This window comes from Ovis aries, chromosome 2 (genome assembly GCF_016772045.2).
Source record: "Ovis aries strain OAR_USU_Benz2616 breed Rambouillet chromosome 2, ARS-UI_Ramb_v3.0, whole genome shotgun sequence".
Classification (NCBI taxonomy): Eukaryota; Metazoa; Chordata; class Mammalia; order Artiodactyla; family Bovidae; genus Ovis; species Ovis aries.
Window position 1 is genome coordinate 213,715,398 of NC_056055.1, and position 15,665 is coordinate 213,731,062.

General features: G+C 34.1%; 1 protein-coding gene across 3 annotated transcripts in view; it reads right to left on the reverse strand.

The window, feature by feature from the left end:
- ERBB4 (erb-b2 receptor tyrosine kinase 4) overlaps positions 1-15,665 on the reverse strand; it is a 1,296,210-nt gene that overhangs the window by 584,369 nt on the left and 696,176 nt on the right. For all 3 annotated transcript variants that reach the window (XM_060410398.1, XM_042244993.2, XM_060410397.1), the window contains exon 3: positions 4,801-4,987. In XM_060410398.1, coding sequence (XP_060266381.1) covers positions 4,801-4,987 — 187 coding nt within the window. The remainder of the gene's footprint in view (positions 1-4,800; positions 4,988-15,665) is intronic.

Here is a 15,665-nt window from a genome sequence, read left to right on the forward strand (position 1 = left end):
GGGAGGCCTGGCGTGTTGCAGTCCATGGGGTCGCAAAGAGTTGGACACGACTGAGCAACTGAACTGAACTGAACTGAACTGATAAGTCTAAAAATACGTAGCATGTTTGGGTAACACTTGGAAAATAGAAATTTTGTATTTTTATCATCCCACTTTCACCTACTCAAAACATATATTCTCTAATTCATAAAGTGAAAATTTAAATATTCAATTTGAAATTTGGTGTAAAAAAACAAATGCACATCTTAAATTTGTACCTAGGTTATCATCATTATAAAAAAGGATATAGATACTAGAACAGATATAAGTACCCTTAGGTATTTCTCAAAGATTCCTTCATATCTACAATATAAAATATAGATTAAATTATATCATATTTTCCACCATTACTAACAGACAAGGCAATTTTGTAAATTATAAAAGAGCAAAATAAGAGTGGTTTTTATGTCCCATATAATAAAATAACTTTTATATTTTGGCCAGACAGGTGACTAAATACGTAGGAGCTCATCAACTTAAGGTTTTAAATATATTAATCATTAATTTGAATTTCAAGTATGAATGTTTGTTTAAGACGGAGCTGATAAAATCATCAGAATATCATCACTGAGAATGATTAAGAAGAACCACAGCCACATGCAAGTGACCTTAACTGAGGAAGAAATAAAACATTCTCCCTGAGTCTGTCCTGTAATGCAGCCATGTCATTCCCAGTGACCTGGAGGTGAATATATGTCTGATGGGAAACACTGATGGCAGTGCGTGCTCTCTCTTGACCAGAAAAGGACAATCAGTGTAACAGGGCACTGAGAGCTTGCCAAGACAAGTTCCTTACTCCACTTTGGATTGGCTGTCATATGCTTAGTCTACGGGCCTAACCCTTCGCACTTCCCCACCTCATTCATAATGGACCAGGGAAATGTGAGTGGCAGGAGGAAGACGAGTCTTTCTGCTTAGCCAGAAAACATGTTTACGTATAGATCTTGTCTTTGGTCACAACCACAACAAAAGTAGCTCAGTGAGATCTGTAGTAATGTTTATCATCCAAGGAATAGCTTCTGGTGAGCATAAAGCTAAATTAATAAAAATGCATAAGGTGAGGAGTTAATTTATATATGTGTAAGTGGTATCCAACTATTAACTCTTATATATGACAGTCCCCATGTTAACCAAATATCCTTTTTACACAAAGATAGAGTTTGCAGGTGCATATGTACTATTATAAAGGCATATCATTCTAAATATTATTCTAAAGTAAATACAGCAAAAAAGATTTCAGGAGAAACACAAAATATGAATATATCAAAAAGCCTTGAAATCTCAATCTCAAAATTATTTGCTATAACAACAGTACTTGTTATTTATTTTGTTGAAAGTGCTCAAAAAGAAAATCTTGCTTAAAAGGAAAATTCATGATAAAGTATTATTGTCCTTATAATGGTTTACCATTATATAAAGTTGATATTAGACAAAATGGTAATATGGAAGAAAGTTTATTCCCAGCATCTTGCATGTCCCTGCAATCTTTTATACAAACTTTTCCATCCAAGGCTTTCTTTGTGGCTCAGCTGCTAAAGAATCTGCCTGCAATGCGGGAGACTTTGGTTTGACCCCTGGGTTGGGAAGATCTCTTGGAGAAGGGAAAGGCTACCCACTCCAGTATTCTGGCCTGGAGAATTCCATGGGGTCGCAAAGAGTCAGACACGACTGAGTCTGACTTCCATCCAGGCTCCTAATGTGTTCTTTTCATTCCTATATCAATTGAGAGAATATTTCTTGTCATTAAATCATAAACATATCACTTTTCCTTCTCTTCTCTCCAGGAGATAATAAATGAATGAAAAGTATTTGGATCCAGCAAGGGTGAAGAGGCTAACCAGATATTTTGCTACCATTTATTAGTATCTTTAATTAATTAGAACATTGTTTTCAAACTTTAATAGTTATCAGAAATATTGGAAGTGAAAGTGAAGTCGCACAGTTGTGTCCGACTCTTTGCGACCCCATGGACTGTAGCCTATCAGGCTCCTCTGTCCATGGGATTTTCCAGGCAAGAATGCTGGAGTGGATTGCCATTTCCTTCTCCAGGGGATCTTCCCCACCCAGGAATCGAACCCGGGTCTCCCGCATTGCAGGCAGACGTTTTACCGTCTGAGCCACCAGGGAAGCCCGAAATATTGGAGGGGTCCTTAATATACATATTGGTCTTAATATGCATACAAATTCTGGAGCTCCAGCCCCAGAATTTACCATCCATTAGGTCTCAGGTGAAGCCCAAGAATCTGAATTTACAGAACAAGTACCCAGGTGATGCTGATACTGCAGGCCCCTTAAGAACTGGGTTAAAAGTTTAACTCACTACTGCAGTTAGGCAATGAGGTATGGGACTACTTAGCAGGTTTTCTGTTTCCCTCCACATTATGTGAACCCTGAGTCTAAAATTAGGGCTAGCCCCAGTAGTTCCACCCTTAATATAACATTATATATCTTTTTTTTTTTTTTGTATAACATATCAACAAGAAAATAAAGCTCCTTCCAAAACACAAAAACAATCTTACCTAAAGCGAACTGTAATGTTTGCTTACTATTTGGATCAAGTTACTTAGAAGACTAAATTCTCTAAGATATTACTGTAGAGCAAATTTTATCCCAATTCCTTTCTGATGAAGAGTTAAACAGTTACAAGTCTCCTGTCCTTCCTCGTATATTCTTATACACAAACATGGTGGTACTTACTGTAAAACTTCTGATTTTCAAAATAAGAGTAACACTATTGATCTTATTACCTAAAATATGATCAATAATTCTAGACTGTCTCATGGAATAGTGTTGGAATGTAGTCATCATTCATATAATATATATATATATATATATATTAAAATATCTGGAAAATTTCCAAAATATCTAAATTTTCCACCATTTATTTTACTGCACTTTTCATTAATTCATATTCAAATAAGAAATTAATAATAACTGCTGAACAAATACTTATCTTTTCTAAACATTCAAACAATTATCTCACTCATTTATTAATTTTCCATTTTTAGTGCTACAGAGGAAAATATCATAAGGTTTTCTGGCAATTTAGGGAATAATTTTTTAAGATAATAATGCTATATTTGGATATGAAACTAGTCAATCATAAGTAAGACAACTGTCAAAATAACAAGACATGGTGGAAGCTCACTAACAGAAAAGATATACTCAAATGTTGCAAAATTGTGACTAAATAATTCCTTTTTTATATTTTAATAGTATTGAGGTTAATTAAATGTGGAAATGAATAACTCTTTAAAGACTAATTTTCTTTGTGAGAAGATTCTTCAAATAGCATATATGTGGAATAATAACATAGTCATATGTTATAAGATTTTGAAAATAAATTTATTCAATTTTTTCTTTAATATAATCAGAGGAAAAGCAAGAAGAAAACACAATGCTTTTTTGGCAAGTTTTAATTGGATCATGTTATTTTTGGATTCCTAATTTCAATCATTCAATTTTTCTCTATTTCCAAAATTCTTCCTCCTATCATTATTTCCATGAAAGTTGCAATTTAGTCAAATACCCTGCTCTTCAGTAAGTAAAGTATTTTTAAACAAACAATAAAAAAAGGTAAAAATGTTGATGAAGGATATAAATTCTGAACAATTTCCATTTACCATTATGTCATGAAGTCTATAGCAATCATGTCCAAAATAAATAACATAATCATCACGCCTTTCTTCATCCAAGATATTCCAATTTTAGTTCATGTCTGGATAACTATGAAGCTACTTCTAACTTAAAATTATATATTTTATGTCCTCTGTAAATATAGAAATATATAATTTTAATAACCTGACAATATTAATCTTATTTGTTTCTTAATATTTTAAGACAATACTTCTAAAATATTTCAAATTCCACTATCAAGAAACATGGCCACTGTGTGGACTCAAAGACACACAAAAAATATATTAACTTTGCAATTTATTAATTCAGGTTAAATTAATAGTTCAAACTCCTTTCTCCCACTCTAATGTAATTACTAATTAACACATTTTTGGTTGCAGGCACATATAGTAAAATTCATGATTAAAATTATTGTACCAATAGCCTCCACCATAGCCTTTATGAACTCTGAATTACATGAACTGAAAAGACATCAATGGAATTGCAAAAGCCAGCTTATAACACAGAGTCCTGTACAAAATTATTTGTAGCAAGATGATACCTAATTGCAATCTTAGGGGGAAAAAATCACTGATGATGAAAGCTTTCTGAGGAAGAATTACTTATAGCACTTAGTGAGTTGCTCAGTAAGAGAAATCAAAGCTGTATTAATACATTAGATATGTTTTCCAAAAATAAGAGATTGTACAAAAAGCTAGATTAATGGAACAAGATATAATGGTTTGTGTATTTACTGAGCTTTACCGAAAGTCAGAGTTAGGATGTTATTGCAGAGATTTGACGATATGGTCCACTATTCACCTGAGACTACTGAACAGAGCATTCTTAAACCTGCTTCATATCTGTTTTCAGTCACTGAGCATTTCCTTAGCGTGTACTTCTGTTCAGATGAGATACAGTCATATGCTATCCTTCAGATTGCATTTACAATATCTGTACATAAAACTGGGGCAATGTAGGGCATCATTTCTCACAAAATGAATAAGTAGTATTAATTTGTATTTCAATGCTTTATAAAGTTCCTCAATGTAATACATGCTGCAGAAACCATGTGCACATTTGTGTGTGTCTATCACATTATATTGATAATACAAATATATTTCCTGTTTTGTATATTTTCCTTACCAGTCAAGTTCTTCAGTCCAAGTTCTTGAAGTCCAAAGTTTCCATCTTTTCTGTAGTTTAAAAATATTGCCAAAGCATATCGATCCTCATAAAGCTTTGTCCCACGGATAATGCGTAAGTTCTCCAGAGGCAGGTAGCGAAACTGATTAAGAGCCACCAACACGTAGCCTGTGACTTCTCGTATAGACTGAAAAGACACAAAGGATGGCCTGTGTCAAACAATTTAAAACTGTCAGTATGTTTACATAGTCATTTAGATAAAATTGAGTTATTTAATTCTAATTTTCAGCTTTTAATTGAATATACTAATTTCCATACCACATTATAAATAATTGCCTTGACACACAAGATCACAAGGGTTAGAATCTCATTTGAAGAGTGGGTTGTATTTTAAAGTCAAGAATGTGCTTACAGTAAAAATAATTTACTGTATTTTATTACTGTAATAATTTCCTGAATTTTATTGTATGAAGCACTCTTCATGGTCTGAGATCTGAATATAATTAAAAGAATAAAGATCTCATTCTCTGACAGACCAAAATTAGGTAAGAACACATAACTATCAATCTCTATATTTAAAAAATAAACTGGTAAAAGTTATCACAAAATAAAGTTGCATTAATTTGTAGACTGTGGGACAGATTTCAAACTGCTATATTATTGTTTAATTTTTATAGAAATCAAAGAACAATTGCCTTATATCAATATATTTCTGACTATATATATATAATTCATATTGTGTGTATATGCCTTAGATGCACACAATTTGCATTAGATACTGATTATGGTTTCTAATTTAATTATTAACACAATTTTTATTTTGACTGTATGCTCTTTAAATGTAGTTGTCTGTAAGTTAATTATTTGAAGGTTTTTGAGATATTTTAAAGTAAAAAAAAAATCACAAAAAGACTTTAGGCTTCATCTAAAGCTATAGTTTTTGATAAAATGCATATAAATAAGTCATGTCCAACTCTTTGCAACCTCATGGACTATACAGTCCATGGAATTCTCCAGGCCAGAATACTGGAGTAGGTAGCCGTTCTCTTCTCCAGGAGATCTTCCCAACCCAGAGATCAAACCCACGTCTCACATTGCAGGCAGATTCTTTACCCACTGAGACACAAGGGAAGCCTCAAATGCATATAAGAACAATAATAAATATGTCTTAAATTTTTAAAAAATATATAATGCAAAAGTGTGAACAAATCTGATATTATTTAATGCCAATTTCAGACTATTTTTAGATCTCTTTATGTCAGATGTCCCATGCTCAGTCTTTGGTCCTCTGTTTTTCTCTGTCTACTCTTACCCTCCTTGTCTTAACCAATTTTAAGGTTGATGATCTCCAAAATATTATTACCTCCAAACTCCTAAACTCCAGATTCATAGCCAATGGCCTACCCTGCATCTTCACCTGGATGCCTCACAGACTTCTCAGATACACATACACAAATCTTAACGCCTGTCTACCTTCCACATCCTACCAACAGCCTTTGTCACCTTAGCTGATGTCGATTCATCCTTCCTATTATTCAGGCCAAAGTCTTGGGGACACTCTTGAATTCCCATTCCCATTTATCTTTAAAAGGATTAAGGATCCAAGCATGTATGACATCTTCTGGTATCCTCTGAGCCACCATCATTCTTTATCAAGATCACTATAATAGTTTCTGCCCTTGGTGCCTTCTGGTATATTCTCAGTAAAGCCTAGCCCTGATATTTTAAAAACATAAATCGAGTCATGACACTTCTTAAAACTGAAATGTCTCCCAAGTCACTCAGAGTAATAAAATTCTGTAAATAATGAGTCAAAACCTATATATGTGTTGTCCAGTAGAGAAACCACTAGTCATAGATGTCCACTGAACAACTGAAATATGGTTAGTATGAAATGAGATATGCTATCAGTGTAAAACATATTATGAATTTCAAAGATTACATGTTGAAATGAAAACATTTTAGATAAATTGATTTATATTAGCTGCATTATTAAAGCTGAATTTACCTGTTTCTTTGTACCTTTATATTGTGGCTACAAGGAAATTAAAAATTACATTTTTATGGCTCTCATTGCATTTCTAATGGACAACTCTGTATTATATGATCTATTCATCATTCTTTTTCTGACTTCTCTTTTTAACTCTAACACCTTGCTCACTCTTTCCAGTTTTGTTGGTCTCTTTGTTGTTCTTTCAGTATGCTGAGCATGGTCCTACCTCAAGGTGATCAGAGCAATTTTTAGAGCCTGAGTTTCTCTCCTTGGTATCTTCTTTGCTGATTTTCTCACTGCTGTCAGGTTTCTGCTCAAGTTCCACTTTCTCAGTTGAGATCACCTCTGATTGACCTATTTAATATGGTGACCCTCCCACTTTTACCCACTTTCATCTTTATTGTTTCTACGATACTTTTCACTCCCTAACATACTGTATACTTTATATATATACCACATTTAATATTTCTAGTCTTTCTCACCTTTTCCCAGAATATAAGCACTACAAGTACAACCATTTAATTTGCTCACTCCTGTGTCCCATGTAACAAGATCAGTATTATTATTCAGTAAGAGACCAACAAATGTTTTTAAAACACTGCGTCTCTTCACTGGCCATACCTTCACCACTAGGTAGTCTGAGGAGTCAGAAGATACCTATCTATAGCCTGCAATCCTCTCTTCTAGATAGATCATGCTGCAAACCTCTGTGAACCCAGAATTTCATTCCTCAAAACACCACTCCACACCAAATATTTATTTAGGGTCAGTGATATCATCTTTCCCAGTTGTGTTCTATCCACCAGACAACAGACTTTGCCACCAATGTGAGTACACCAAGGAAGGATGGGGTGGTCCAGGGCCAGATCTTTAAGGGGGAGTGTATAGATCCTGGACGTGTGGGCCAGAGTGTCCATTCACTTCTGTGCAAGGCCTCTCAGAATATGGATAGAACTAGGTGATGTAAGGGCTACAAGCTGAAGGCCATCTCTCTATATACGACCATAATCCTGAGGAGTCCCCAAAATTCTAACATTTCACTTGGCTTTCCAGGTTGTTATAAAGATATATCTGTCAAAGTGGGAGATAGAACTCATTTTATTGAATAATAGTTGCTTGATTTATAAGTAAATAATAAGCCACACAATATGTAAGTCTTCATTTATATTCTTATTCCAGGCCCAAAGGATAAACACACTACCACCGATCACCATGACAAGTATAATGCTAACAGAGCGAAGGTGGTGACAAAGTGGCAAGAGACACGTGAAACTACTCATGTCTGGCATCAAATCAGGCACTCTGAGCCACAATAGGAATTCCTGAGACACTGAGCACTTAGGATTGAAGAGATGAATGGAAAAGAGGGGTGAAAGATCAGCAGTGGCATGCATCGTTTGCGTGCTACAGTGTGCTTTAAAACTATACCTGTCTGACATAGAATAGCTGTAGAGCCCTATGAGTTTTCCTCCAACCACTGTCAACAATGATTGAGCTAATATTTGTTTGCATTCTTAAAAGAGAGATCACAAACTCTTTTTAACATCATTTTATCCAAAATAAAATTATTTTATTCTTATAAAAACAATTTGTTTTTAGCTTGTATATAATAATTATCAAGTACTCTGGGTTACAATGATGATGTTACTATGATAAAAGTTGGAATATAGGGTATAATCAATATTATTCATTCTTTGGCTAAAACGTGTTATAATATCCATCATTCTTCCTAACAAACTCATGATTAGTTCTAACTTCACCTAGGAAGTGGATCTTTTTAAATAAAAACTATAAAAATCTTTTGGCTTATCATAAGATAGAAGGTCACAGGGACAGGATTACTAGAGAAAACACAGGTGAGGCACATTCAGGAAAAAGAAGAGGTTTATGAGCAAAGACACAATGTCAGCAGAAATTCTGCAGTGTTTATTAGAGGGATAAACCCTTTGTAGCTATTAACTGAGAAAGATGTACCATGGGCTTTTTGGCCACACATTAGCAGAGGCTACAAATAACCTACAAATAATGAAGGCTCTAGTATTAAAAGTGTTATAGATATGAGCAAAGAACAACAGTGAACATATAAAGATCAACTAATCATAGAAGAGGTTGCTCCAAATGCCTTTAGCCACATGAGAAAGTAAGATATAACTAGGAACATCTTTGCATTCACATATTACTTAATGTATGTATGCATGTCTATATCTTTGAATTAACTACACTGTAAAATGTATGTACTTCTCATTCCAGAGGGTGCATTAAATTATTCTTAGAAACATTTTTATTATCTTCATGAAAAGTCAGGTTAAAAACAATAGTTACTCCTTTGACCAGATTCTGGGACTGGAGGGATTTACTCATTTAATTGAGATTTTTGTGTCTAAAATGAACCTCTTTCATTATCCATGCTGCTTATTTATTACACTCTGGTCTTGCAAAATAACACATGTAAGTTAAACATTAGCTTAACAAATAATTATTCTGCTATGGGAATACTGGGGTATCATGGTATGTTCATGTTGAGAGACCATATGTTCAAACCATTTTGAACAAAGCCACCCATGACTAGGTGATATCTAATTTATTCATGACAAATTTTATGATAATAATGATGGTAGAGATCCTATTCAGCTCATCCCAAACATCCCTTCTCCCTAGTCAGCTAATTATGTAAATATTAGAAGAAAGATTATAGAAAATCCCTCAGTCAAAAATTTATTGCTCTAGTCTTTTATATCCAGAGGGTCTCATGGAACCAAGTAATTTTTAAAGAATTATAGGAAATGAATATAAAATGTTATATTTAAAAGTCACAAATATGGCTTGAATTTGTCCTAGCTTCTTTTTGTTTGTTTTGTTTTGTTTCTGTTTGTGTTCTGGAATTTATAGTCACATTCTTGTAGGTATTCTTAATACCCTGCCATGAACAAATATCTTGAAACATCTCAGTAGGAAGCTCCACTGCTGATGACATGAGCTACAAGGCATATTGATTGCAAATAAAATTATAAGAGACTTAGTAATGGCAAGGTTGCTTAAGGCTGAAAAACAGCCAGTAACATAGTTTTGAGTTAATATTAGCAAGTCACTAGGCAATGTGGGTGAAAAGTCACGAGATATCTAAGTGCCATTTAAGCTCACAATCTCTGATAAGGTCAAATAATCATGTTAGTTATCCATTGTTCCTCTCCTTTCAGCCACTAGAATGTGAACAGCATGGGCCTTTTACTTTCTAAAAACTATTTAAATAATAAAGACTATTTTGAAACAGATGGGCTTATCTAACAACTTCCCCAGTATTTATATATGTGTGTGTGTGTGTATATATATATACACACCATTGCAGATGGTGATTGCAGCCATGAAATTAAAAGATGCTTACTCCTTGGAAGAAAAGTTATGACCAACCTAGATAGCATGTTGAAAAGCAGAGACATTACTTTGCCAACAAAGGTCTGTCTAGTCAAGCCTACGGTTTTTCCAGTGGTCATGTATGGATGCAAGAGTTGGACTGTGAAGAAAGCTGAGCGACGAAGAATTGATGCTTTTGAACTGTGATGTTTGAGAAGACTCTTGAGAGTCCCTTGGACTGCAAGGAGATCCAACCAGTCCATTCTAAAGGAGATCAGCCCTGGGATTTCTTTGGAAGAAATAATGCTAAAGCTCAAACTCCAGTACTTTGGCCACCTCATGCGAAGAGTTGACTCTGGAAAAGACTCTGATGCTGGGAGGGATTGGGGGCAGGAGGAGAAGGGGATGACCGAGGATGAGATGGCGGGATAGCATCACGGACTCGATGGAAGTGAGTCTGAGTGAACTCCAGAGTTGGTGATGGACAGGGAGGCCTGGTGTGCTGCGGTTCATGGGGCCACAAAGAGTTGGACACGACTGAGCGACTGAACTGAATTGAACACACACACACACACACACACACACATATATACATATCTTATATATGTACATATATATCTTACCTCTTCAACTTCTGATTTATTCCTAAATTACAGAATATTGTTTCTGTGTATGTTATAGCCATTAGTATAGACCCTGGCACTGAACAGATGGCTGTTGAATTAAAAAGTAAAATTCAATGCTTAAAGTTTTTTTAGATATTATTTTTCACTGAAAATGATTCAATTAATTTTATGATAATTAAAAAAAACATTATTTGAACAAGACAATCATGACTGTGTCCAAGGACCACTACTGTAAATAGAAATCATTAGAATGCATCAGAAAAGAGGAAACTCAGGCTCTGGTTCTGGTTCAGTTATGTTTAGTCTTAGGAAACTGCCTATTTTGTCAACTGAAGACTGAATGCCTACCAATATTCACCCATAGATATCCCTCTCCTTGTGGTGTTAGCTGCTGCTGACTAAAACTAATTTTCATTGTCAGTGTATGCTTCCACAGAGACTTTGTTCGTGTGAATACTACTGACAATCATTAAATCCTTAAATGCTTCAAAACACATCTAATCCAAGGAACAATTTGATGTCCATGCCACTGGATGATGGAAATAAAAATAAATGGAAAAATTAAAGAAATTTGACCAACTTCTCATCCCATATTAGCAGTAAACCTAGGGGGAAAAGTGTATGGTTTGTTCTGAAGGACATAAATTTATAACCATTTTCTCTTACATAATACTTAAAGAAAAAAAATGTGAAAACTGCAGTTATACACTTTCCAGGATTTGGTTGCCATTCAACCAAAAATTAGAAGAGATTGTACTGATTCACTGGGCTTTCCATTTACCTTCAGATGATTCCAGAAAAATCAATCTTTATTGTTTCTAAATCTCTGTTGCATTTCACATTTCCTATAACCACTGTTCCTTTTTTTATTTGAAACAATCCCCTTATTCTTTAATTGTAGTTGATTTTCTCTAATTTGGTACTTAGTGAGAATAGTGAATGGTTCCTTAAATTTTCATTTACCTTAAAATTCAGGTGACTGCAGTACCTCACAATTTCTGAATATTTAATCAGGGGTTAGGGACAATTTTGCACACATTAAAAATAATAATACATTCTTGGCTAGATGCATAAAATGTTGTTTTCTAGATTTTTTTTCTACTCAAATTATATACCAAATCCTTGTTACTTTTCTTTAATATAAGCATCTTTGAAATACACTTTTTTTGTTAAGACTTTCTGTAGCAAGCCAAAATAGTTCTGAATTCTTAACTTCTACTCTAGTGTCTCTAATGTACTCACATTTAATTAGATATCATACACAAGTATTCCAAACCGACATTTTAATATTCTTTTATAATTATTTAAAATATGCAAAACTATTGAAATTTATTGTTTCTGGACCAAGGTGTGGACTGAGAAGATCCTGAGTTTGCTCCCTTTTGTGGACCCACTGAAACTACAACTATATACACAACAATTATCTCTCAAAACTACCTGAAGGCTAGCAGAACTGGTCTTCCACAACTAAGGATATAGAGAAAAGGACACATTGAGATCGGTAGGTCGGGCAGATTGGTCTGATCAGAACTCTCACTCTTGGTGTGGCCATGCGTGCATGCATGCTAAGTCGCCTCAGGCACGTCCAACTCTGTGCGACCCTATGGACAGCAGCCCACCAGGCTCCTCCATTCACAGGATTCTCCCAGCAAGAATACTGGAGTGGGCTGCCATTTCCTTCTCCAGTGGCCATGCATAAGTAGTGATATATCACAACCATGAAGGTTGCTCCTGAGAAGCAAGGGATCTGATCCCCACATAAAGCCTTCTAGGCTGGGCTTGCACTGAGAAGATAAAACTCCATAACACTGACTTTAAAAATCAGCAGAGCTTACATCTGGAAGAGCAGGAGGACTAGGGGAACCAAGATTCAATTCTTGAAGGGATTGCACATGAACATCGTAGCAAACTAAAACCAAAATCCTACACTACAAACACAAAACATAAATTTTTAAAAAATGCAAATATACCACTAAAGAAAATCATCAAACTGCAAGGGAATAGGATAAGAGAAGGATAAAGGAACAGAGAAGAAGTATAAAATCAATCAGAAAACAACCAAATGGCAAAAAGCATACCTGTCAAAAATTATGTTAAATGTGAACAGACTAAATGCCCCCAGTCAAAAGACATAAGGTGGCTGAATGGAGGGAAAAAAGAAAAAAAGAAAACAGACTAACCAACAATTCCACCCCCACAAAGGAAGTGCTCATACATGAGCAGCTTATACAAAACTCATTTCAGATCTAAATATATATATATATATACACACAGAGTAAAAGTGAAAATATAGATAAAAGATATCTCATGCAAAAGGAATCAAAAAGAGAGCTAGAATAACAGTATTTATATTAGACAAAATACAATTTAAAACAAAGGCTCTAACAAGAGACAAATAGGGACATTATATAATGATAAGGGTTTAATCTGACAAGAAGTGTAACACTTGTAAATATTTATACACCCAACACAGAACCTAAATAAAGAAAATATAAAGGCATGAATAGAGATTTTATATTATTTATAATAAAATAATAGTAGGGCTGACCTACATCAATGGATAGATTATCCAGACCAAAAAGCAATAAGGGAACATTGGACTTAATGACACACTCTATCATAAAAAGTTAATAGATATATAGAGAACATTCTACCCTAAAATAGCAGAAAAAACATTTTTTCCTCAGGGGATCTTCCAAATCCAAGGATTAAACTCACATCTCCTGCATCTCCTGAATTACAGGTGAATTCCTTATAGCTGAGCCACTGAGGAAGTCCTCATGTACTGGAAGAATTCTGAATTTCCATACTACACAAAAGGAGACAAGACCATACAATGGAGAAAAGATAATTTCTTCAGTAACTGGTGGTGGTAAATATAGGACCAAAAAGCATAAAATTCCTATAGGAAATTATAGGAAAATATAAGTCTTTGACATAAATCATAGCAATAATTTGTTTGGTTATGTTGCCTAAGGCAAAGTGAACCAAAGCAAAAATGAACAAATGGGACCTAACTACACTTAAAAGACTTTGAAAATAAAAATAAAACTTAAATAAAAAGACAACCTACTTAATTGAAGAAAATATTTGCAAATTATATGACTGATAAGAATTTAATATTCATAATATTAAAGAGCTCATATAGCTCAATAACTAATAATCAACTCAATTTTTAAAATACAGTAGAAAACCTGAATAGGCATTTTTTCCAAAGAAGGTATAAAGATGGCCAATAGGCACATAAAGAGATGCTCAACATTGCTAATCAACAGATAAATGAAAATCAAAACCACAATGAGAGATTATTTCACACTTGTCAGAATGACTATCATCAAAAAGACTACCAATAACACATGTTGGTGAAGATGTGGACAAAAAGGAACTCATGTACATTGCTGAAAGGTGTGTCAATTTGAGGAACCACTATGGAAAACACTAAGGAGTTTCCTCAAAAAAGTAAAAAATATAACTACCATATGATCAAGGATTTCCACTCCTGGGTATATATCTGAAGAAAACACAAACACTATTTTGAAAAGATACATGCACCCCGATGTCCATGAAAGTATGAGTTATAGTCACCAAGACATGGAAGAGTGTCTAGTGTTCATCAACAGATAAATGGATAATGTGTGGTATACGTACACACGTATGTATACATATGTGTACTTATATACATCTGCACACACATACACATACACACACGTACATACATACATACACAAAGGAATATTACTCAGCCATAAAAAAGAATGAAATTTGGTATTTGCAAAGACATGGATGGATGTAGAAGGTGTTATGCTAAGCAAAATAAGTTAGATAAAACAAATACTATACATTACAATTTATATATGGAATCTAAAACATAAAACAAACACATTAACATATGATAACAGAAACAGACTCACAGACAGAAGATAAACTAGAGGGGAGTGGGGAAGTAAGAGGGGAAAGATAGGAATAGGAGTTTGAGAGTCACAAACTACTATGTATAAATAAATGTTATAAGAATACAGCACCAAGTATAGAGCCCACGCTTTACAGTAAATTTAAATGGAGCATAATGTACTAAAAATATTGCCATTATGTCACAAACCTGAAACTAATATAATATTATTAAATCAAATACACTTCAATTAAAAATACTGACTGTCAGTACTTTTATACATCTGAGGCTACACATGAATCAAAGCATTGCAGTATTTATTTTTATTTACACATGATGTATATATTCTCCACAGAGAACACATTGGTTAGGATAATACAGCCCAGTGTTTTAATTTAGGTGCTGCAGTTTAATTTGACTCTTGTCTCCATTAGTTATTGACCTTGCACAACTTATCTAGTCTTATTTTCTCTTCTGAAATACAGGACAAATTTCTGCTAAATGCTCAAAAGCTGAAGATTTTCAAAAGATGATCAATGTCTTCAACATATTATTTTTAGTTGTTATAAAAAATTATAAATATTTTGTGTAGTTTAGGAATGCAAGCAAATAACACTCAAGGAAATACACATCTGATATTATAGTTGATAATTTAAAAGTGGTGCTGCACAGTACATAAAGTTGTAGACTTCTGTCAGACTGCCTGTTATGGACTAAATGATGGCTCCTTTAGCCTGTATGTCGAAATCTTAACTCCCCATATATTAGAATGTGACTGTATTTGAAGTTTGGTCTCTAGAAAGTTAATCAAATTAAAATGAGGTCACTAGGGAGGCCATAATAAAATAACTGACAGCTCCCTGGTGACTCAAATTGCAAAGAATTCGCCTGCAATGTGAGAGACTCAGGTTTGATCCCTGGATTGGGAAGATTCCCTGGAGAAGGGAGGAATTTCTCTATTTATAAAGGAATAACTATGTATTACCAAAGTTCAGATGAGATAATT